Source organism: Carassius carassius, chromosome 18, assembly GCF_963082965.1.
Source record: "Carassius carassius chromosome 18, fCarCar2.1, whole genome shotgun sequence".
NCBI classification, from domain to species: Eukaryota; Metazoa; Chordata; class Actinopteri; order Cypriniformes; family Cyprinidae; genus Carassius; species Carassius carassius.
The window spans coordinates 28,606-50,964 of NC_081772.1; the positions used below are offsets into that span (position 1 = coordinate 28,606).

General features: G+C 37.2%; 1 protein-coding gene across 2 annotated transcripts in view; it reads left to right on the forward strand.

Annotated features, from left to right (window-relative positions):
* The first annotated feature begins 477 nt into the window (after nucleotides 1-477).
* LOC132092022 (1-phosphatidylinositol 4,5-bisphosphate phosphodiesterase beta-1) overlaps nucleotides 478-22,359 on the forward strand; it is a 91,846-nt gene continuing 69,964 nt past the window's right edge. For both annotated transcript variants that reach the window (XM_059498075.1, XM_059498074.1), the window contains exons 1-2: nucleotides 478-735; nucleotides 8,802-8,879. In XM_059498075.1, coding sequence (XP_059354058.1) covers nucleotides 637-735; nucleotides 8,802-8,879 — 177 coding nt within the window. In that variant the 5' untranslated portion in view covers nucleotides 478-636. The remainder of the gene's footprint in view (nucleotides 736-8,801; nucleotides 8,880-22,359) is intronic.

Sequence of the window (22,359 nt, forward strand, 5' to 3'; positions counted from 1 at the left end):
TGAATGTGTGCTTCACAGTTTTGACAGCAGTGTGTTAGCATTTGAACAAAGTGCTGTAAATCCACAGTGTTGTGCAGGTTGTGGTTAAAGTCATGGGATAAGTGTGTAGAGTTTTGAAAACTGTGTTCAAGCGATGAAAAACGAACTAGAGTTTGGTCACATGAACTGCTGCTGTGCCGACTGTAGTTAGAGTTTTGCACATGTGACTCCAGCTGTGCTCGCTGTCGTTTAGCAATCGAAAAAAATTTTAATATATACAGCATAAGCACAGACGATCTGCTCTTGGAATGAGAAAAGTTTCCGTTTACATTGTTAATACGTCAATGAGTTTATTTTTCTTTAGCAAAAGTCTATATTTGATCTCTCGTTGATTTCAAGACTGTCTAGACAATCGCTATGTCATGAATTTCATCTTTCATATTTTCTTTGTGGGTTTGTTCACGACACGCTCCTGAACGCACTGATAATTAACAACGAGAGCGCGCATCTGATCTCTGTGCGCGTAGCAGTGAGTCCACAGCGGCACCGGTCCTGCGCACGAGCAGTGAGTTCTTTCACAGCGGCGCAGCAGTGAACGTCTCCGATCCTTTCAGAAGCAGCGCGGCAGCAGCACACGCGCGGACACGGACGAGCCAGATGGCGGGAGCGCAGCCGGGAGTTCACGCGCTCCAGCTCAAGCGCGTTTCAGTGCCCGTGAGCCTGAGGACCGGCGACAAATTCATAAAATGGGACGATGTAAGTAACACGCATGTCCTATTTTGTTGGAAAACATAAAAAAAGATAGATCACCCGAAAATGAAGCCTCTGTCGTCATTTATTCTCCCTCATTGTCAGACCCGTTTGTCTGACTGACTTCTGTTAAACCAAAATGAGCAGACTGCTGGGAACCCTATTTATTCCAGCGTTTGCCTAAAGTAACTTAAACTTACAGAAATCGTAGAAATCACTGTTTTGGAACGAGTAAATAAAGATAAAGTTTGCATTTTTGGGTGATTATCATTTTTAATGTAAATATATTGTGTAGGATGGGTTTTTTATAGTTTAGAAAACATGTATTTCAAACAAATGTATTCATCTTCATCTTGATCCGTTATATTGCACAATAGGGGCATGTTGTCAGGTCATATTTGCATAGCTGATTCCATTTCTTTACTAGATTGTTACTGATGTTTGTTTGACATTATGTTTAGGCAAATTTACTATATTAATAACCATAATAATCATAACAGCTGAAAGATCCTGGAAATCTGATGATTATATTAAATGTAATATTTCCTTGTTCCCATATTTCCTCATATTCTTCCCTTTTATGGCATCTCCTGCCTTAAAAGGTAAAAAAAGATGTCAGCAAAAGTCACCAAGTTCAAGTGCTTTCATTAGGGTTAGGAAGAGAAAATGCTGACACAGCTTCATTGAGGGGCAAATATAACTAAACAACAGCGATTAACTACATTAACTGAAGATCACAAATTCATGGTAAATGGGTGCAATGTGACAAATTAGGGTGAGGGTCCTTGTATTATTGGCTTTCCAAAATGATGGCACATAAGCAAGTGAGGAAGAAATTACTGTATATTGTTAATCATTCCAAGCCTCAGTTAAACTATTTTGTGTTTGGCATAGAGATGACAGTAGCATGTCTGTTTTTTTAGGAGAGAAATGGGATTTCTATTTTTCCTGTCAGAAGTCACTTCTCTCCAGTCAAGCATTACCAGGTTTATCTGTACATCTCAAGCAATGCTGTGCTACAGGAGTGTTCTTCATTATCCACTGTGCCCAGCCCATGAACTGCAGAAATTAATGACCGAATTAATGGTTTTGTAAACCACCTGTATGTACTGAACCAGCAGACGGATTGTTTATGATCATCATTGCTGATGGTAATTCCTCATCTTTGGTGATGCTGGAACTCTGATCTTAGACTGTCATAAACTGCCCCAGCTCAATCTTTGTCAAGAGAAGCGGTGTGACATGATGGTTGGCTACTTGATTATTCATCCAATAATCATCTAGTTAGTGAGGTCAACAACGAGCTTAATTATACTAGGCTTCCCTCAAATCCTTCAAATAACTGAGTAATTGACTAGTCATTCAATCAATCAAACTAGCCAATTTTGAAAATCTTTGAGATTTTACTTCTTGTTGTCAAAGAGAATCCAAAATAAAATGTATTTTTAGCACTTCACACATTATTGCCTTCTTAAGAAGTGTTGCTTTTTTATATTCCTCATTTTTAAGTCAGCTTGGATAAAAGGATCTGCTGAATTAATAAATAAATGCTGCCTGGTCTCATGGCAAAAACATACCTGGGGGCACTTTTTCGCGAGATGTGAAATACGTACCAATATGTACATATCACTGCAGTTTCCAAAATAAATGAACACTAGAGGCAGTACACCTTTTATTCCTTTTCACACAAATTTACAGAGTTTCGATTAGTAGCTCATAATTTTTACTTGAAAAATATTTTGTTATGACTTCAAAACAATTTTAATATGCCAGGAGATTTGAAAACTGATGCTTTTGAATGTTAGCACCACACATATACAGCTTTATATCTATGGGTTTTCTTAAATGGTAGGTTTGTTTAGTAGCTCACGGAGTATTGGGATGTACTTAAGAGGTGAGGAACTCCGGTTTGAATCCTATGTAACCAGGCGCGGATTAACGCACAGGCTTGCCAAGGCTGCAGCCTAAGGGCCTCAGATTAGCCAGACTATTTATTTAATTTTTTATTTACTTCAGCATGAACAAATAAGAGCCTCATTGGTCCATAAGAATGTAGGTTGTAATAGTTTGTAGTTGTCATGCTTGAAAAATTTGGTCTCTATTTGCACTTTGAATATTGAGAGAGTAGCCTATTTGATTATGGCTGCACTTATTGTTTGCACTTAATACAACTAAGAAGGTACTTTGCTGTTTATTTTTGGTTATTTATACTGTTTTTATTTCTATGTTCAGTTTGTGAAAAGGAGTTCAGTTAGAAGGTCAAATGTTATAGAAGCTCAATGTGTCACACTGTCTGGTCTGTGTTTCCCTGGGTGTCCACTAGTGGTCTCACTTCCCCATAAAGTCACCCCACTGCAGGCACTACATTTCCCACAAGTCTTTGTCCCATTCATCACTGTTAATTGCACTCAGCTGTCCCCACTTTCATCATTTTCACCTGTCCATGTAAACCCGGTTTGTTTCTGTCTGTTTCATGGAGACATTGTTTCATGTCACCCTGCTTTCTCGTGGTCTCCAGTGTTTTTCATGTTTCTTGTTTTTGGACTGCTTTTGTTGTTATTGACCTCTTGCCTGTTTTTGATTAGATTTTTGGATTTACCATTAAATACTGCAACTTGATCCCTCGTTTTGTGTGTGCATTCGTAACACAATGTTCATGAAGAGGTCTGAAGAGACTGACATGAAATCATACAGTTTTGTACATGTAGTTGTATTTTGCTGCATATGACGCTTGACGCACCGCCACAGAAACAAGAATGAGATGCGTTCTAACCTAACTGTGGCATTAAACTCAGTTAGTGAGGGCTCATTTAAAATATTGCACATATACAGGCCATTCAGATTACTTGTTAAAATTCAATGAAACACCTTATATCTGCAGACGATGTACGTCTGTTTGTGGATGGAGACTTTGTAACAGCCAAAACTCTGTATTTTGCATGCATCACATTATAGTGCAGTGTGCATGAAAATAATAACAAAGCGGCAGAGCGAACTTATCATCCACAGTGGTTCTCACGTAGTCCTTCTACGTCACCACATAGTGTGCGTTATAAGTTAAGTGATCAGTCTTAAAAGAGAAGGACTACGTGAGAACCACTATGGATGATAAAATCGCTCTGTCGCTTTGTTATTATTTTGTCTTTACTTTATTTGTAACGCTAAGAAAGAGTTAATCTCTCATGAATGAGAAGAGCGCGTAGCTGTGTACCAGCCAATAAATGTGTGGGACACCATCTCCTCGTTTTCTATCCCTTTCATTTCATGGATTTAACAAGTTATCCGAGTATGTCTATATCTCTGACTATCGTCGATACACGATACTATCGTCTATCGTCTATCGGCACAGCCCTAACAGTCATGTGGCCTATTTGGTCATTGAGATTATTTTAAAAATGGGTAAAAATCTATCTTTGTCTTATTCTCATAATCCCAATCTTGTGTGTCGTCTTGTGTCTTGAGTTAAGTGTCAGCGTTAATGAAAATCAAACAACAAAAGATGAGGAGAAAATCACTCCCTGCTCTTGAAAGAATAGCATTTGTAGCTTTTATAAGAATTTATATAGTGAAAACTGATATAGTGAATCACATTCACATCTATGCAACTGATGAATAAGTTACTACTAGAGCACACGATTATTTACAAGAGGACATATGTCTTCATTGATCTATTCACTTTATTCTACCAGATTTATGCATTTAAATTTAAAATGAACATAATTATTTTTGGGGGTGGGGGGGCAAAACCCCAGATCCTCCAAGAGCAACCAATGTGCACCCACAAAATCCTGTGGGAACACTGGGAATGTAAAGGAAACACTGTAGGATTGACGGTCTCAGTCTGTGTGTGTATGCCAGTTCACCTTACTGTTTGTGTGGACCATATAATGGCACTACATACATTTCTCCAGTAAAGCATAATGATTAAAGGGGTCCTCACACAAAGTGTTGCCTAGGGCCCCCTGACTACCTGCCCCTGCATGTAACTAAAGTTTAAAAACTGTTCAAATCTGCATATAAGGAAGTTCAAATGGCATGGTTGCATCAACAAATGCGTTTGTATAGCAGTTTTGTAATTCTTAACACTCTCAGGTAGGTTTAGGGTTGGGTTTGGGGCATATTTCCAACATGATAGAGCATTAACTTTTAGCGAAAGTCTCAGGATATTTGAATTCTGAACCGCCACAATACGTACCTGAAGCAACGTAATAAAACACAGCACTACATAATTATATCAACATAATAAAAACGTGCCAGGATTCACATATTGAACCCATGTTTTAGCGCTACTCAGTGGATATTTCTCTTTGAAACATGCAGTAAGGTATGTAAAAATTATTTTCAGAAAAGTACCCAGAGGAACGCATTTTTATGAGACCAGGTTGAATAAATGTCATGTTTGAGAGTGACAATTACATTTAAAATTGAGTGTCAATCTCCTTAATTACATTTTATGTAGGTACAGAATTGAAGCTAATATTAGCGACATATTATTGTCCCCTATTCTTCATATCGTAGATTTCGAGTATCTTTTTTTTTTATCTGATCTTAGTTTTATAAACAAAAAGAAATGAAATATCCAAAATGCTTCAAAACAGCTTTCGGAGCTGATAAATTATGCAGTCTTGAAGAAGCTGATCGCACTCTCCGATCTCCTCCAGTGACAGCCATGTTTCCTAACATGTGCATGAGGACCAGGGATTCATGTGATGCTCCAGTTTTTTCCAGTTTGTGGTGGTTCTGGGTGTGATTCCAGGCTAATTTCCTGAGTTTCCCCAGTTCCCATGTTTTTGTCCTGTGCATTCCTTCCTCTTTTGTCCCTTTCGTTCTTTTAACTTTCCTCATCCTGTTTTACTTTTAGCTTTTAAAATCTTTGTGTTGTCACTGGTAAAAATGAAAAGCAAAACGGTTTGCTGGAAGAGGCTTTTGAAGCCCAGAGTTTTTCAGAATCATTTGACTGCAGCCTTTTATTTACTGTTGTGCACATTTTTATTCATTACCACCTACTGGGAACAAGCCAAAGAAATCAGCAGGCCTATTAATCATTCAGTGTACCTCATCTTACTTGCCATACCAGTATGTCAGAAAAACAACTGCTTCTAGAGAAATAGTGATCACCAAAATTTTACATTGCATCTAAGTAGGGCTGTTCAGTATGCATGACTGAAAAAACATGTCAAGACATTTTGCATTGGGGATAAATTGGCCAGGACTTCTTTGTTATTGATATGTGGGAGTCAATCAGACTGCTCAGACCAGTTCGACCTGGTGGCGTCTAGTTGTTTACAGTCACAAATTCACTCATGTTTTAATCTACAGTTGATCTGATGTGCATCACGTGTGTCTCATCCAATCAGAATCAGAGCCTGGACTCTCTGTTTTTGAATATTAGTTTAGCTGTTTTGGGTCTTTAATTTTTAAATGAGTCCTCTGCACAATCTGACTTTGCTGCAGCCTGGAACTGAACTGCTGGTTTCGTCTGGTCAGAGGAGAACCGACCTCGAGCTGAGCCTGGTTTCTCGCAAGGTTTTTTTTCTTAAAGCTTAATTTCTGGTAATATTGTTGACTTGACTGCACAGACACTGTTGGAAGAGAACTGAACTGAACTCAACGATGATTCACTTTCAACAAAATCTGACTGTTTTCTATTGTCCTTTTGCATCATCAGCATGTTTTTCCTGTTTGACACTGTAGCGCTGCTTTGACATAATCAGTATAGTATAAAGTGTTACAGAAATAAATATGAAAAAAAAGTTTATCATGTTTTTTAAAGTGAACCTTATGCATTTATTTTATATGAGTATTCTGATATTTTCCATCAAGATGAAAATAAACCATAAAGAAAATAATAAAATAAGGCCACTCATGTTTTCAGTTGTAAAGTATTTAATTCACAAAAATTGACAAAAAAAGATAATAATTTTAGATAATTAAAGATAACAATAATTTTTATTGAATTTCCAATAAAATAACCTTTTTTTATTTACAATATACAATGTAATCTGTCCATTATGGACAATTTAAATTGTGTTTGTGTGTCACTGTTATGCTGGGAATACTAAGGAAAACATCTCCGGCTTACTTGTTACATGTAAAAGACATTATGGTTGTTTTTAAACTGCCTCGTCTTCTCCATGCCTTGAGCAAATGATGTCTGACTGCATGCATGTTGCCTTGCCATCATGCAGAAAATGACTCATGAGCTTTGCCTATTCAATGTATTTGCAGTAACAAAAAGCCATCATAATACCCAAAGCTCATTTCTCCAGCCAAGAGATTGATTTTCCTAATTTGCGGCGCTCACTCAGAAGCCTCCACCTCAGGTCCGATGGTGTATTTGCTGTCTGCCTTTAAATCATTGTGACTAACAGAAGGATCTATAACTGCAGAAACCCAATGGAAAGAAGATCTCCTCAATATGTCAACTGTTTCTCCCAGACAATAATGAGATTAAATGGGGAGCAAATAGAAACTTTCTCTAGGAATGGGTCTTCATCTTTTGTTTCAGTGAAGGACACAAAGTGATTTAAAATCTGCTCTTTTACCTATAACACGAGCAGCATGTCAGTACCAGCATTCTTGGCTAGTGTTTGTCATTCGGTGGTAGAACCTGCATCAAAAGGCCTCGCAGCAATAAATCATTTAGAAACAGGAACCAGTGCGACAAGCTGTTGACTATATATGATTGGACACACTCATAAAACCTCTGGTGTGTGATCTGGGTGATGTTCATCTCTTCTCAGTGTGTACTGCTCACAGATGTGGTGTTTTGGACACCATAATAAAAGCACTGATGTTAATCTCTGGCTGTGTAATCTGCCCCTGCTGAAGTTTAGGTGCTCAAATCGCCACAGAACAAAGGCGTGTGGGTCTTTTTATAGAGCTCCAGTAATATCTGCAGCTGCTATGTAAAGTTGTCCTAAGGGTTATGCTCGTTTCTTTCAGTGCTTGACGACTCACACCAGACCCTCAGTTTGACTCACGATGAGGTTTGTTTTGCAGGAACTACAGTTGTCTCCTCACTCTACTGGTTCACATCTTTCCTTTTCTTTAATTTCTCTATTTACACGGACGTAAACATGCCACATTTTAGTCATATTAAGGGTGCTCCGATCAGGATTTTTGGAGCTGATCGTTGATCACAGGAAGCAGTATCTGCCAATAAAATTTATAGTGATGTTCCGATCAGGATTTTTACAGACTTTGATTCAGCGACAAAATTTCATTTTTGAGAATGAGGGCAATTACCCTTTTAGGTGAGTTTTTTTTTTGGGTGGGAGGGGGGACATTTAAGGGGTTGAAGGGGTGTTTTTTAGACATTTAAAAAATATATATATAATTATCTCCCCTAAATGTTTGATCATGCAGTGCATTTTTGTTTTTACAATGCGGAAATTGTTTTACAATAGCTTACACACAGCACAAGCCTGATTTGGTGAACAGTATGTGAGGGGGCCTTATGTGTGCTCTTTGAGTGTGCATGAGCGCACAAGTACCGAATAGTTCAGACACTGGCAAAACAAAAAGGAAGATACAAATGACAATACAACACTGCCTCGATTGTGCAACTGACAATTTCTGTGTCAGCTGAGCATATCGATCATAGTGCAGACGTGATGTGCTGGTTCGAAGCCATTTGTGTATTTTAAGAGGGAAAGAGAGAGAGAGCACACAGGGATTTCCTGACACTGTTTGTGAATTTACATCTCACAGAAAGTTTTCAAATTACTTTGCAAGTTATTTAATAAAGAAATTAATTGTAACTCACCTTCAGCATTATAATTATTTTGCCCGTACCGGACAGAGATCTAGATGGTGAGGCTATAAGTCATGCCAAACCTTTCATAGCAGGCTCTTTGTGAGCTTGAAATCGGTTTATGAGATCCGCCTTTATAGAGACCACCGATCAAATTTCCCAAAGCCATTATCAGCCGATAGCAATTAGTAGCCGAGCACCCCTAAGTCACATAATGCATGAGATTAGTATTCATTATTAGTAGTCATAAAAACTAACCCTTGTGCTGTGATGACACTGATGTGATTGTGTTTGTTGTTCTCTTGTGTTTTTGTAGGACTGCACCACAGTTACACCCGTGACACTGCGTGTTGACCCGCAGGGCTACTTCCTGTACTGGACCGATCAGAATAAGGTAATTAGTGTTATTTTTCGAAATGGAAGGAAATGTCTCTCTTTTCCAAATGCTCAGTGAGTGTTCTGTAGCAAACTCTGTCCTGCATTATACACGAGGGCAAAACTACTGCTGATCAGTAATAGTGAGTGTCTCTTACACACTGGTTTGCTTTTAATTAATGCATGTCAGTTTCTCCTCTAAATTCAATGGCCTTTTTAGTGTTTTGCAGTGCTTTGTAAAAATATGATAGCAGCTGATTTCTGACAGTTTAGGTGCAATTAGACATGCTTGTAAATTGTCTAGGAAGGATAACTGGAGGGTTGCTGTCTTCTGACAAATGTAACAAGAAGAACGAGAGTATTTGTCTTTCAGAACAGAAGATTGTGGAATTGACTGTGACTACTTGCGATTTTCTTCCACTGCACAAAAGCACAAAATATCCCTGCAATGCCATTTTTTGGTTTGAGGAAGGGCTGATTTTCTTAGAATTTTTAAGTCTTTTAGCTATTAAATGTAATTACTACTCATCATTGTTATTATGAATTACAAAAATGATTCTGTAAATATGCAGTATTATATAGATATATCACTAACATAAAATCTAAGTAAACACTAGTTGCTAAAAGTCAGATTCAGTCTGCAAAATTTTCAGCTGTTGAAGTTTACAGAAAATTGTATTGTGTATGATGAGCAGACACTGATTTCATCTGGTCGGACAATATCAGACATAATTTATCGAGTCGATTTTAAGTCGTCACTTTTATTTTTTAACAATACAGATTGCATTAAATAGGAAAATAGTGTGTCAATAAAGCAAAAAAGCAGTTCATCACATATTCAGTGATGAAACATCATCCAGCTCAGTTCAGTTTAAATAGTATCTGTGTCAATGATATCACTGGAAATGAAGTGACCCCAACTAAGCAAGCCAGAGGAACCGAAACTCCATCGGTGACAGAATGGAGAAAAAACCTTGGGAGAAACCAGGCTCAGTTGGGGGGCCAGTTCTCCTCTGACCAGACGAAACCAGTAGTTCAATTCCAGGCTGCAGCAAAGTCAGAAGAATCAACTTAATTATTGCAACCTAAAAATCCTTTAACGGATTTGGATAATAAAAGCATATTAGTATGTTATGTGTAAGCCAGGTTAAAGAGATGGGTCTTTAATCTAGATTTAAACTGCAAGAGTGTGTCTGCCTCCCGAACAATGTTAGGTAGGTTATTCCAGAGTTTAGGCGCCAAATAGGAAAAGGATCTGCCGCCCGCAGTTGATTTTGATATTCTAGGTATTATCAAATTGCCTGAGCTTTGAGAACGTAGCGAACGTAGAGGATTATAATGTAAAAGGAGCTCATTCAAATACTGAGGTGCTAAACCATTCAGGGCTTTATAAGTAATAAGCAATATTTTAAAATCTATGCGATGCTTGATAGGGAGCCAGTGCAGTGTTGACAGGACCGGGCTAATATGGTCATACTTCCTGGTTCTAGTAAGAACTCTTGCTGCTGCATTTTGGACTAGCTGTAGTTTGTTTACTAAGCGTGCAGAACAACCACCCAATAAAGCATTACAATAATCTAACCTTGAGGTCAAAAATGCATGGATTAACATTTCTGCATTTGACATTGAGAGCATAGGCCGTAATTTAGATATATATTTTAGATGGAAAAATGCAGTTTTACAAATGCTAGAAACGTGGCTTTCTAAGGAAAGATTGCGATCAAATAGCACACCTAGGTTCCTAACTGATGACGAAGATTTGACAGAGCAACCATCAAGTCTTAGACAGTGTTTTAGGTTATTACAAGCGGAGGTTTTAGGTCCTATAATTAACAACTCTGTTTTTTCAGAATTTAGCAGTAAGAAATTACTCCTCATCCAGTTTTTCGTATAATTATGCATTTCGTTAATTTTTCAAATTGGATTTTAGACACATTTCATATTTTTTAATGTGACTTATAACTATCTTACCACCACTGACCTCTTTCTACCATTGTCTGTACAGTGTATGATCCTTGGTCATGTGTCATGCCCTCTTTTTGTCTGTAGCCTTTTTCAAAGTCAGTAAGTTGTTTGATGTTCAGATTTGAGCTGTCGTGTAGTGCAAGGTTCTCAATTCCAGTCTCTCTTTGTTAACACACCATTAAGATAATCAGCTCATTAGAAGTGAGCTCCGTGCATGAACTGTGTTCCCATTGACATGGTCCCTACACAGTGTTCATTGCTCCCTACTCCCTGACCAGGGGAAATCTGTTGAAGTTTACTTCACTTCAGAACATTCATTCACGGATTTGTGCTGTGCAACGTCTTCACACACAGACAAGTGTCACATCTTATACCTCTGTAAATAAATACAATTTAAATTAACATCTAGCACACTTCAGTGCACTTTGAATGGAACTTATACATTCACTACAAACTGGAATCATGGCAGAATATCCTATGATGTCCACTTTGCAGGGCACTTACATTCGAATAGAACAAACATGTGAAGTGATAAGAGTAGGGTGACCATATGCGCCGTTCATACGGGACACGTCCCAGCCAGGATTTTAATATTGCCTAAAATATCTAGGTTTTGGCTATTTGCACTGTGCAGGTTGATCGTTGTGTAACATTTATGAGAGCTATAAAGAGCAGAGCAGACGGCTCCTTATGCTTTCGAATCGCTTTCATGTGTTTGTTCATTCGTTTGACTTGAAGCATTGTGGCGCACTTTGTTTTTTTGGGGGGATTTGTGCACAGCAATGCTCCAAGTCAATCGAACGAACAAACGTGTGCATATTTGCATCGCTTTAATCGTTCCCTCTAGATTGCACATTCTCACACGCAGCCCCAGGATTGGTTGATCATGTACAGCACTTGCATGTTATTGGGCAAACTGCTCTGGATGTTTTAGGCATTATTAAAATCCTGGCCGGGACGTGTCCCGTATGAACGGCGCATATGGTCACCCTAGATAAGAGACATACAAAATGTGCATCACTATTTAATAGTCCAGCAGCACTGGGACTTTTCACTGTTTGCATCACTCTGCATATGTGTTTGTTCCAGACAGATATTTTTTAAATAATGTCACTGATGAATATGTGCAGTAAAACCAGATACATGTATTAAGAAATGAATAAGTGTCTGAATGAAATGAATTTGAATGTTGTCATGTTGTGGTTTTTAAAGATGTCCTCCTGCACATCATGCTACTAGGTGTTTTTCTGTCTGATTCTTGGTAGTGCTGTGCTCCTCTTCCAAGGAACAATAAAAAAATCAGAAATCCCCAGTAGATCAGATTACAAAAACTAACTGAGACAGATTTGAAAACTTAGACCAAGGAGGCTATTTGCTAATGGAGAGATGCTTTGTTGTTTCAGCTTTGGCACATGAATCAGCTTTCACTTTCATGTAATCGGCCTTTTGTGCCTTTACATCTAGTTTGTCCATTGTATAATCATCGGAAGTTGTCATTTTCCTGCTGTTGCTCTCGGTCGCTTCAGGGCTGGATTCAGGAAAACTTCTTAAGAACAAACTTCACCTTAACTGATCATATCTTCCTTTTTCTTTTCTTTTTCTCCACAATATTTTTATTTTATTTTCATCTATTAAACACATTGAAACACAGCCTTTACAATCATATACATTTTTCCAAATTTCTATACAACCATAAGACACAAAGATTAGTCCACAAATATTAGTCATCCACTTCTTCATCTATCCAAATCTTTAATATAATTAAAGGACTCCATATGTTTTCAAACACATAGTATTTAGCCTTTAATATGTAAGTTATCTTTTCTAATGGAAGGTTTGACAACATCTGTCTTATTCATTGAGTTGTATTTGGTCTGTGTGTCTTTGTCCACAACAGAGCTACACATTTTTTGGCATAAAGAAAGCTGAGGTCTATAAATATTTGTTTACTTCTACTATAATTTAGTTTCTCTGGGTATAAGCCCAACAGAAAAATCTTAGGGTCCAGTAAAATTTATTTTGAAATGTTCTTTTCAATTATAAGTCTTACGTCTCCCCAAAACAATGTAATCTTTCTGCAATGCCAAATACACTGAAAATAAGTTCCTCTAGCTTCCATACATTTTGTGCATATGTCTGGTATGTTTTTACTATATCTATTTAATTCCACCAGTGTTATGATCGATCTAGCTACCTCTCGCTTCTTAGCTGGAGGTATTTGAAAAAAAAAATCCTATTAAGGCTGAATATAAGCCTCAACTCCTCAAAAGACATCATTATATCAGAGTCTGTCAAATAAAGATCTTGAATCATTTTAAGTCCCTTCATATTGGACTAAATTGAGATAAGAAATTTGAGTCTTAAGTGATTTTGTACATCATACCATAGCTTTAAAATATGTCTTACAATTGGGTTTTTAGTTTGTTTCTGTAGTTTTTTTAGCTGTGTCCGAATATATGTATGACATGAAGAGGTAGGGTTAGACTATGAGATTCCATTTCTGTTCAATGTGCAGACTAACTTGGTGAAAAACAAAACATGACAGACCTTAGCTGTGCAGCCCAGTAGTACCACAATATATTTGGACATTTTAAACCTCCTCTGTCAATAATAAATAATACAAACACAAAAGGAGTCTTGCCCTCCTATTGTTCTATATAAATCTGACAAACGTGGTTTTGATTTTTGAAAACAAATCTGAAGGTGTCGATAATGGAATATAAACCATTTTATTGAAAATAAACCAACCTGTAACCCAACTATGGGTTGGTATAGCACCTTGCCATCTGTGGGTTATTTCAACACAACCCATTGGGTTAAAAGTTACCCAACAGTTGAGTTAATTATTTATATTAATTAACATCAGTATTTTTTATCAAAAATTACTTAATACAACCATATTATGAAACTACTTTGTTGTAAATTACAGGTTTTATTTTAATATGCAAATAACACATTTACAAATATATTTTAAAATATTTTATTTAAATGTACAAGAATGTGTAAAAATACAACTGATTTTCAAAATGTACAAATGTGTCAATTCATATTAATATCAAACACACAAATGTGCAAATACAGTTCACAGCTGTGGCCTAATGGTTAAAGAGTTGGACCTGTAACCCGAAGGTCGCAGGTTTGAGTCTCGGTGCTGGCAGGAGTTGTAGGTGGGAGGGAGTGAATGAACAGAGCTCTCTTCATCCCTCAATACTCATGACTGAAGTGCCCTTGAGCACGGCACTGAACCCCCAGTTGCTCCCCGGCGCTGGATCTATAGCTGCCCACTGCTCCGGGTGTGTGTTCACTTCTCACTGCTGTGTGTGTGCACTTGGATGGTTAAATGCAGAGCACCAATTCTGAGTATGGGTTACCACACTTGGCAAATGTTACGACTTTCAAATAAAATGAACAAAACATAATAAAACTAAAAATGATCATAAAATCAAGTAATAATAATAAAAAAAATACTAGCTGCTGGACCTACTGATGATCAATAAAATAAAAAAGTTTTTTACTGATTACTAAACACAAAGTTTTTAAGGAGGAGACCGTGTGCAGAAGAAACTATTAAAGACTGTGTGTTCCAAAAACTCTCAAATGGGAGCAGAGGACTTTAGGTAGTAGATGTCATATACAGAGAAAAGTTTGAAACACAGATCGACTGCTTGTAGTATCATCTCCTGTTCCATCGCCTCCCCGTTTAAAATAATTAAAACTTGGGAGGAGTTTTCCTTGTCACCAAGCACCAGGACATGTGGATTCTGGATTGTCTCATGATTCAAGTACAGCACTAATTAGTGCCAACCTTAAAAGAAAAGTTAACATGCCTTGTGATGATATTTCATTGATACACTCACTTTACAAATAAATGAATTTAAATGAGTTAAAAGCTATACAAATTTAAATTGGATAAAGTGATAATTCACCCAAAAATGAAAATTCTATCTTTTTTTTTTTCAAATATCTTCTTGGAACAATTTGTATTGTACATGTGTCTTATACAAAACAAATAAAGGTGACTTGACTACACAGAGCACTGTAACTTTAAGTTTTGCTTCTACTTACACGCTTCATTTCCGTGTATGATGTGCACATCATTTTTCCATTTGTGTGGTATGGTGCAGACAGCAGGAAGGGTTTTAAAGACAATTTCTGCACGAAGGCCTTTAAATTACAAAAGTACAGATAAAGCACAAGTTAAAAAAAAAAAAAAACTAAGCTTACAGTCTTTGTGGGGATTACTATCATTTGCACTAAGAGACAGACTAAACCAGTTTTCACTCCCTCCAGAAAATTTGTGGCAATATTTGCGGCTAATGCAAGTAAATTTTTCCACCCTTTACTCTTTAACTGATTTGGACTTGTAGGGAGGAACAAAAGTACACTGTAAATTAAAGGAATCTTTGTTGGACGGAATACGGCAATACACTTATTTCACCTCACTTGTCTTTTTTCATAATTTTTGGAAGTCATAGGTCTAAGTAAAATTGAAAATTTATGTATCATTAATTTAAATGGGTTACTTACCTTGAAATGTTTCAATTAACAGGCATAAATTCTATTGTTACAATTTTTCCTTCATAAAAAAGTCCATTGTCTAAAACATAAGTATAAACACATTTATAAAACATGTCAATCTTGCTGTGTGAGAGAGTTCAAAACAAAGCAGTTTGTGATATCCGGTTCACGAACGAATCATTCAGTTCACCAAATCGAACTGAATCGTTTTAAACGGTTCACATCTCCAATACGCATTAATCCACAAATGACTAAAGCTGTAAACCTTTTTAATGTGGCTGACACTCCCTCTGAGTTCAAACAAACCAATATCCCGGAGTAATTCATTTACTCAAACAGTACACTGCCTGAACTGCTGTGAAGAGAGAACTGAAGATGAACAGAATTTATTTAGCCTAATTATACATTTCTAATGTTTTTATTAAATTGTGATCACATTCAATACAAATTCAGTCCCAATAAACATATTTTATTAGCCTACATGACACCTGTGTCTGGCTGTTGCCTAAAGACGACTTTTTTAATGTTTAATACATTTGGCTGCTTTTATCCTAACCCTGGAGTTGGTTCACCCTACGCCTATGACCTCGCTTTAGTTTCATATGGATTACATAATCAGATAATATTCGTTTTCAATTTGAATTCGTTCATTTAAAAGTAGACAAATAAAGAAAGTGCAGAAAGTGCAACTTTTTTTTTTTTTTGGTGAAAATAACAATGTTTTGTTTCAGTGTACACAAATAAAAAGTTGGCCCTTTTAGATATGATTGATTTTAGTCTTATCTGTATCTGTGTATTTAAAGTTTCTATGTGAATCAGGAAAGTGAACGCATGCGGAGAGTTAAAGATGCCGCATTCAATTTTATCTTTAGACGGTAAATTTAGATTTCAAATTCAATATTGATTTTAGAATTGTTGAAATTATTTACTGTATGTAATGCAAGCAGGGGAGAGCGGGGTCAAAAGTAACGTGGGACGAAAGTAACAAATCGATTTTTCTCAGAGTCTCTTTCTGCATTTGCATTCCCATCTATGACAACATATTCAGCATGCAATTCTTGACGGAGCTGAGAAATATTACGTGATTTCCTCATCGTTTCCTGAAGTTAGGTCCATAAAACTGTTTTCGAGTACAAAAAGTAAATTATTGAAGCGTTCATTTTTTTCATTAGTCGTGATGATTTTCTTGTTTCATGTGTCACAATAATAATCAATCTACAGGTCATTTAGTGATTTAACAGATCCTAAAGTTTTCATTTTCAGATTTTTTCAGTATAAAATTAAATCGAGTTTAAATGTCAGGAGTTCCTGTCGGGACGAAAGTAACAATTGTTACTTTTGTCCCGCTATAGTGACAAAAAGTATGTATTTTGTTCCAGTGCATGCTATATTGTGAATTTCTGTGTCTTGCATCATTTCTTACAAATGATTATCGTATTATACCAAAAGAATATGTCTGAGTGAGGGTCAGAAAGACAGACAGAGGTCTGGTTTTATCCAGATGTTTTTGAGAGGGCGTTTCTGGACCTAAAGGAACATCACTCTCTGGGCAGCTGCTACGTCGCATTTATATTTAGGTTTTAGCCCTATCTTAGCCTTTACACCTCCACCTATGAATTTGCAGTGTTTCCATATGTTTTTTAGCACATTTTCAATTTATGCATAAAAACAACTGGATGGAAACATAAATAGGCCTACTTTTACATTGTTTAGAGTTTTTTATTATGCTAATGTAATTAAATGTTTATATTGTACATTCTGTTGAATTTTTTTTTTATAAAAATACATTGAAATTGACAATAAAAAAAATACAGTCAGGTTTTGAGACATCTGATAAAACTTAAATTTAAAACTAAAATATGAAGATGTAATTTTATATATTTTTGCAAAGATAAAGGACAAAGTATGTTTGCAGTTACATATTAACAAGGTCAAAATCAGGTATACTTAATAAAAATAAGAGTAACAGAAATAAAATCTAGCTTATATTGTTGTGTGACTTCAGTCCCAATCGATGGGGTTGAAAGTAACAATGTGCAACTTATGTTCAAAGTGAAATTATACTGAAGTCTTTCTACATTTCTACAAAATACCACCTGGTATTGATAGACCACACTTCTGAGTTACTGGCCACAGCAGAAATATATCTCTGTCTACAACATTATCTTTTAAAATGATGTTTTTATGAAAAATGGTACTTTCGCCCCTGCTCTCCCATACTTTATAAGTAACTGTAATTAAATTAACTAAAAATGAGCAGTAATCCCTTACTTAACTTTTTCAGTGGATAAGTAATTGAATTACAGTAATTCTCTCCAAATATACAACAGATTAAACTCGCTGATTAAACAAAGAATAACTCCTCTACACTTATTACACTGACTGATCCACTCCTGTAGATCTATCCATACAGGCATTCAGTGTACAATCCCCTGCAATTACCTATAATCCTGCTAATGCTAAAAGAGTATAGAACAAATCTACAAAATACTTGGGATCATCTGTATTGGGGCCATAAAAGTTAACTAAATTAAAATTTTCTGATAATGGAGAACCTTGAATTATTAAATATCTCCAAAACTTATCTTTGAGTACTTGTTTCACTTGAAATGGTACTGTACCATGAATGAGAGTCATAACACTACCCTGCCATCTCCTCCTTATCTTTATAACATCCTTTTCTAGTGTGGTGTTTCTTGTAAAAACATAATTTTGTAACTGATCATTTCTTTGTTTAGAAAAATAATAATTCTTATGAATGTTCTTATCTTTTCACTTAAGATTGTTCTTAAGACAAAACATAAGAAGAATTTGATTTCTTGAAAAGAATCTTCTTAAAATCCTTGTAAATAACTACTTAAATTTAGGAAAGCCTCAAACTTATCTTAAATCCTCAAAGGTAAGATGTTATTTTTTTTTGTCTTCTGATTGTCTACTGATGTTTTATCAGCTGAACAAACAACACTACAATCCACTGAATGCATTGTGCTTCTAACCGTCACAGCCTCGTGGTCATTCCTGTCAAAACTCATTTTAGAGTGGAGTGACAGCGCTCTTTAGATCCTTTAGTAACAGGTTTCTGCTCCTCTTGTCTCTCAGCTGTGCTGGGATCAGGATTGTTTCTGGCACTGACCGCAGCTTCTGCTCCCAGAGGAGTTTTGTCACGAGTCTGTACTGCGCTGACATCCATTCACTGCCAATGCACTGCTGACCCGCACTGCATCCCTTCCCACAATGCAGTGCACTTACACTGCTCATTAAACAAGCAAACCTTTAAACCTCCACAGAAGTGTTGTGTTTTGATGTGAGGCATCTGTTTTTTACCAGATGGACACTGCAGGCTGGTTCAGGTCCACCGAGCATGTCAGGAAATCTTTCTCTGTGTCGTTGTTTTAGTTTTAACCCCTTATTTACACTGCACGTGTCTGTGGAATGTTACGGCTCCGACGCAGCCACTCTAGAGCCCAACTGATATATAGTTAAGCTGATATATCGAGTCAGCAAATGTGCCACAGATATGTAAAAACATTTATGCAGATTAAATGCTTCTGAATGCTGTCATTACTTATTTTGTCCAACAGATAATGCTCCATTGTTTGCTTCTGGTCGACCCAGGTCAGTTTAGTGTAGAGATGTGTGGATGAGCTCAAACTTCAGCCAAATCCGCTGGTTCAAATTATGCACCAAACACCCACCCACCCCACCGGTTTTATCATCACATTACAATGATTCACATTCTTAGTTTTGTATGATGATATGATGAATAGATGGTTAATTTTTAACAGCAAATTCAGTGACGTTAGAGACTAGAGTTGATCTGGGCATCACGGCATGTGTCTGCGGTGCATTAAAGCCTGTGTTACGGCCACTGGAGCTGATCACAGCCACAGTCAATGCTGGTGTTTATTAGGGCTGTCAAAAAAAATAGAATTTTGAATATTCTTCGAATTTAAAATAAAAATCCACATTAAAATGCAAAAAGGTTGCATTCAAATTGTAGGTGTCTGTTAAGGAGGCTGCTTTAAGGCCCGGTCCGGGTATATTTCACATTCCGTGTTCTATTCTGTGTTGCGCCCAGCAGCATCGCATGATATCGTCACGTTCTCGCGAGACCAGTCGCGCTACAAGATCTCGTCACATCCCTGCTATATACTGTATTCTATATACCAGTCCAAAAATATATGTGTCCAAATTTTTGACTATACTGTACTATAATATATCTTACTCATAAAGCATATCGGCTGATACAGCTGTCTTTTTTTCCTCCTTAATATCAGTATCGGCATCGGCCACCACAAAACCCATATCTGTTGGGCTCTGCTCTAGTCAATGCTTGTGTTTACACCAGCAGCGCTGCAGAACGTTTCAGAAGTGTCCTTCGCCTATTTTTAACAGACTGTGTCCAAGCCACACGGTAAATACAAAATAAAAGTAAAAAAATTCTGTTTCAAAAATAAAGTTTCAAAATAAACACCCTGCGCAGAGTCCCAATCATATTTCACATCCCTGGGTCCTTGCCAGGAGGCCAAAAATGGTATTTGAAAAAAAATTGAGGATGTATTTTAGACAACTATACACAGCAACAAATCTTTTATCCTTGTCATTCATCACTGGACTTTTAAGTGTATTAGGACATAGCAATAAACACAACAATAAACAGAAGTAAACCGGGCAAAACATAAACATTTAGTCAACTCAGTCATATTAGAACACAAATAATCAAGACAAACACTGTTGGACAGGCAAATGACCTGGTGTCACTTTGCTTCTGAAATGCTACTGGTGTGAGTTAGCACCACGTGGAGGGTGGAACAAAACCTTGTCAGAGTGGTAACAACGCAAACGTGTGCAGTGTAAAGAAGTGCTTTATTAGCATGACACTTATATTTTTACATTCATGTTGCCAAATGTGTTGCTGCATGCAATTAAAACAAAATATGAATAATGTAACTCTAATGAACCTCTCTCTCTTACACACACGCACTCGTGTCCTGGAATGTAAACAGCGCTGGGTGCTTTCACCACTTTGCTAAAGGTCTCTGTTGTGATAGTGATGTTGATTTGATTGCTCACTGTTTTTTCCACATAGCAGTACAAATGTAGGGTACATGTAGAGAGCATGAAAGAGAGCAAAAGTTCAGAAAATGCTTGATGGGCCTTTAAATATGTAGCACAGAGGAAGCACAGCATGCTGTTCTTCTTCATTTATCAGAAAAAAGTGCTAAAAAAACAGGAATGCAGAAAAGGAAGGAAGCAACTGCGGCCAGAATCCAAAAGTTTTTCAGTCACATCATTCGTCTTCGGTCATTACTGCTTCTCCCCTGCGTGTTGAGGAGAGCCAGCACATCTCAACTGTTGTTGAAATACAGTGATATTTTGTTTGCAGAGTGGAACAGGAATTGAAGTGGGTGATGCATTTCGAATGTCAATGTCTCCCAACCCCCCAGCTGTAAATGAGCCGATCATTTGACTAAAGAATTTGCATAAGACTGCAGGGCTGTGACACGGTCCTAAACTCTGTGGATCACAGCAGGACAGACTTTCACACAGCAACTCTTAGATAAAGAAGTTTACAAAGCCTGCATTTATTATTCTGCTTGAGTCCCATGAACCTGAGCATCTCTTGTGAGTGATGCAGGTGCAGAAGTAGTGACTTTAGCCACACAACAGCATGACACTGTACACCTCTGTGCCTTATCTACTCCTAAAGAGTGCACACTAGTACAATAAGGGTTAGGAACAGTGAAGGAGAAAGTACTGGAAGAATTTTTTTTTTTGCCTCTGTCTGGATCATTTGTAGAGGTTTGATTAGCATATGCTGGACTCTGCAGTAGTCCAGTCTAGAAATAGCGAGGCCTGAACTAGAGGTACAGTAGTGCTCTGTTAGGAAGGGCCTAATCTACCTGATGTTGTGCAATGCAAACCTGCATGCTGTCATTATAAGAAAAAAATCATGATTTAACAGTTAGTTTGGGGTGGACTATACCAATTAAGAAAAGTTTTCTATTTACTCTCTGTCTAATCTTGTGGCTATCTAAGAGAATCAATTGAGATGTGGTGAGCATGTGTCTTAAACCATGACCTGGTTCTTCTAGCACCATTTCTCATACTCCTGCTGAGTCATCAATAGTTCAAACACTGTTTTTGCCCAGCGTTGCATTTTAATCTGATTAACCTGGCAGGCATTTAAGTCCCTTTGTCAGCATAATCACAGCTGGCAAAGTGTAAATCTTCAGACAATCTACTGAAATTGAAATGTGCTCTATGCCAAGTTGAAATGGCTTCCCTCCTTTTCATCAAGTGAGTGCAGCTGACAGGAAGGATAACTTCACAGTGCACATGTCAGTGCTTACTACGAGAGACACTGAGGATACGAGCCTTCACTGACACCCAACACTACCAGTTCTTGAAAACTTGTCACACAAATCAGCTGTTCAGAAACATAGCCTCCTTTCTTCCAAGTCAAGTCACTTTATACAGTATATAGCGCTTTGTACAATACAGATTGTTTCAGAACAGCTTCACTGTGATAAACAGGAAAATAATGATTCATTGATGGTTCAGAGAACAATTCTGCTGAAAAGCAGCTCTAAAAAACAGTGGTGTCATTGTTCAGCTGAGGTCAGTGTAGGATTGATTTAGTTTCAATTCAATAACTGTGTAAAAATCATGAATTATGACAGTAGTACAGTTCAGCTTTAAAGCAGCCCTGCAGAAAACAGTGATGTCATCATCGTCGGGTCTGTTCAGTTCTCATTCAATAGAATCTGTGCAGTTAATACAATAATATTGCTGAACATTAAAAAGAAATATCTAAGAAATATCCTCCTTTAGATTCGTTGTGGTCTCGTAGATGTACCAGAGTGTCAAGCCATTTGTTAAAGTAACCGTCACACAGCACACTGGTGATCCAGCAAACTGTTAGGGAAGTTTTAGTGTAATGGGTTCAGATCAGTAGAACTTAGTCTGAGCATGGCTAGACAAACTTTGAGTAGAGAGATTTTAAAAGCCAGCAG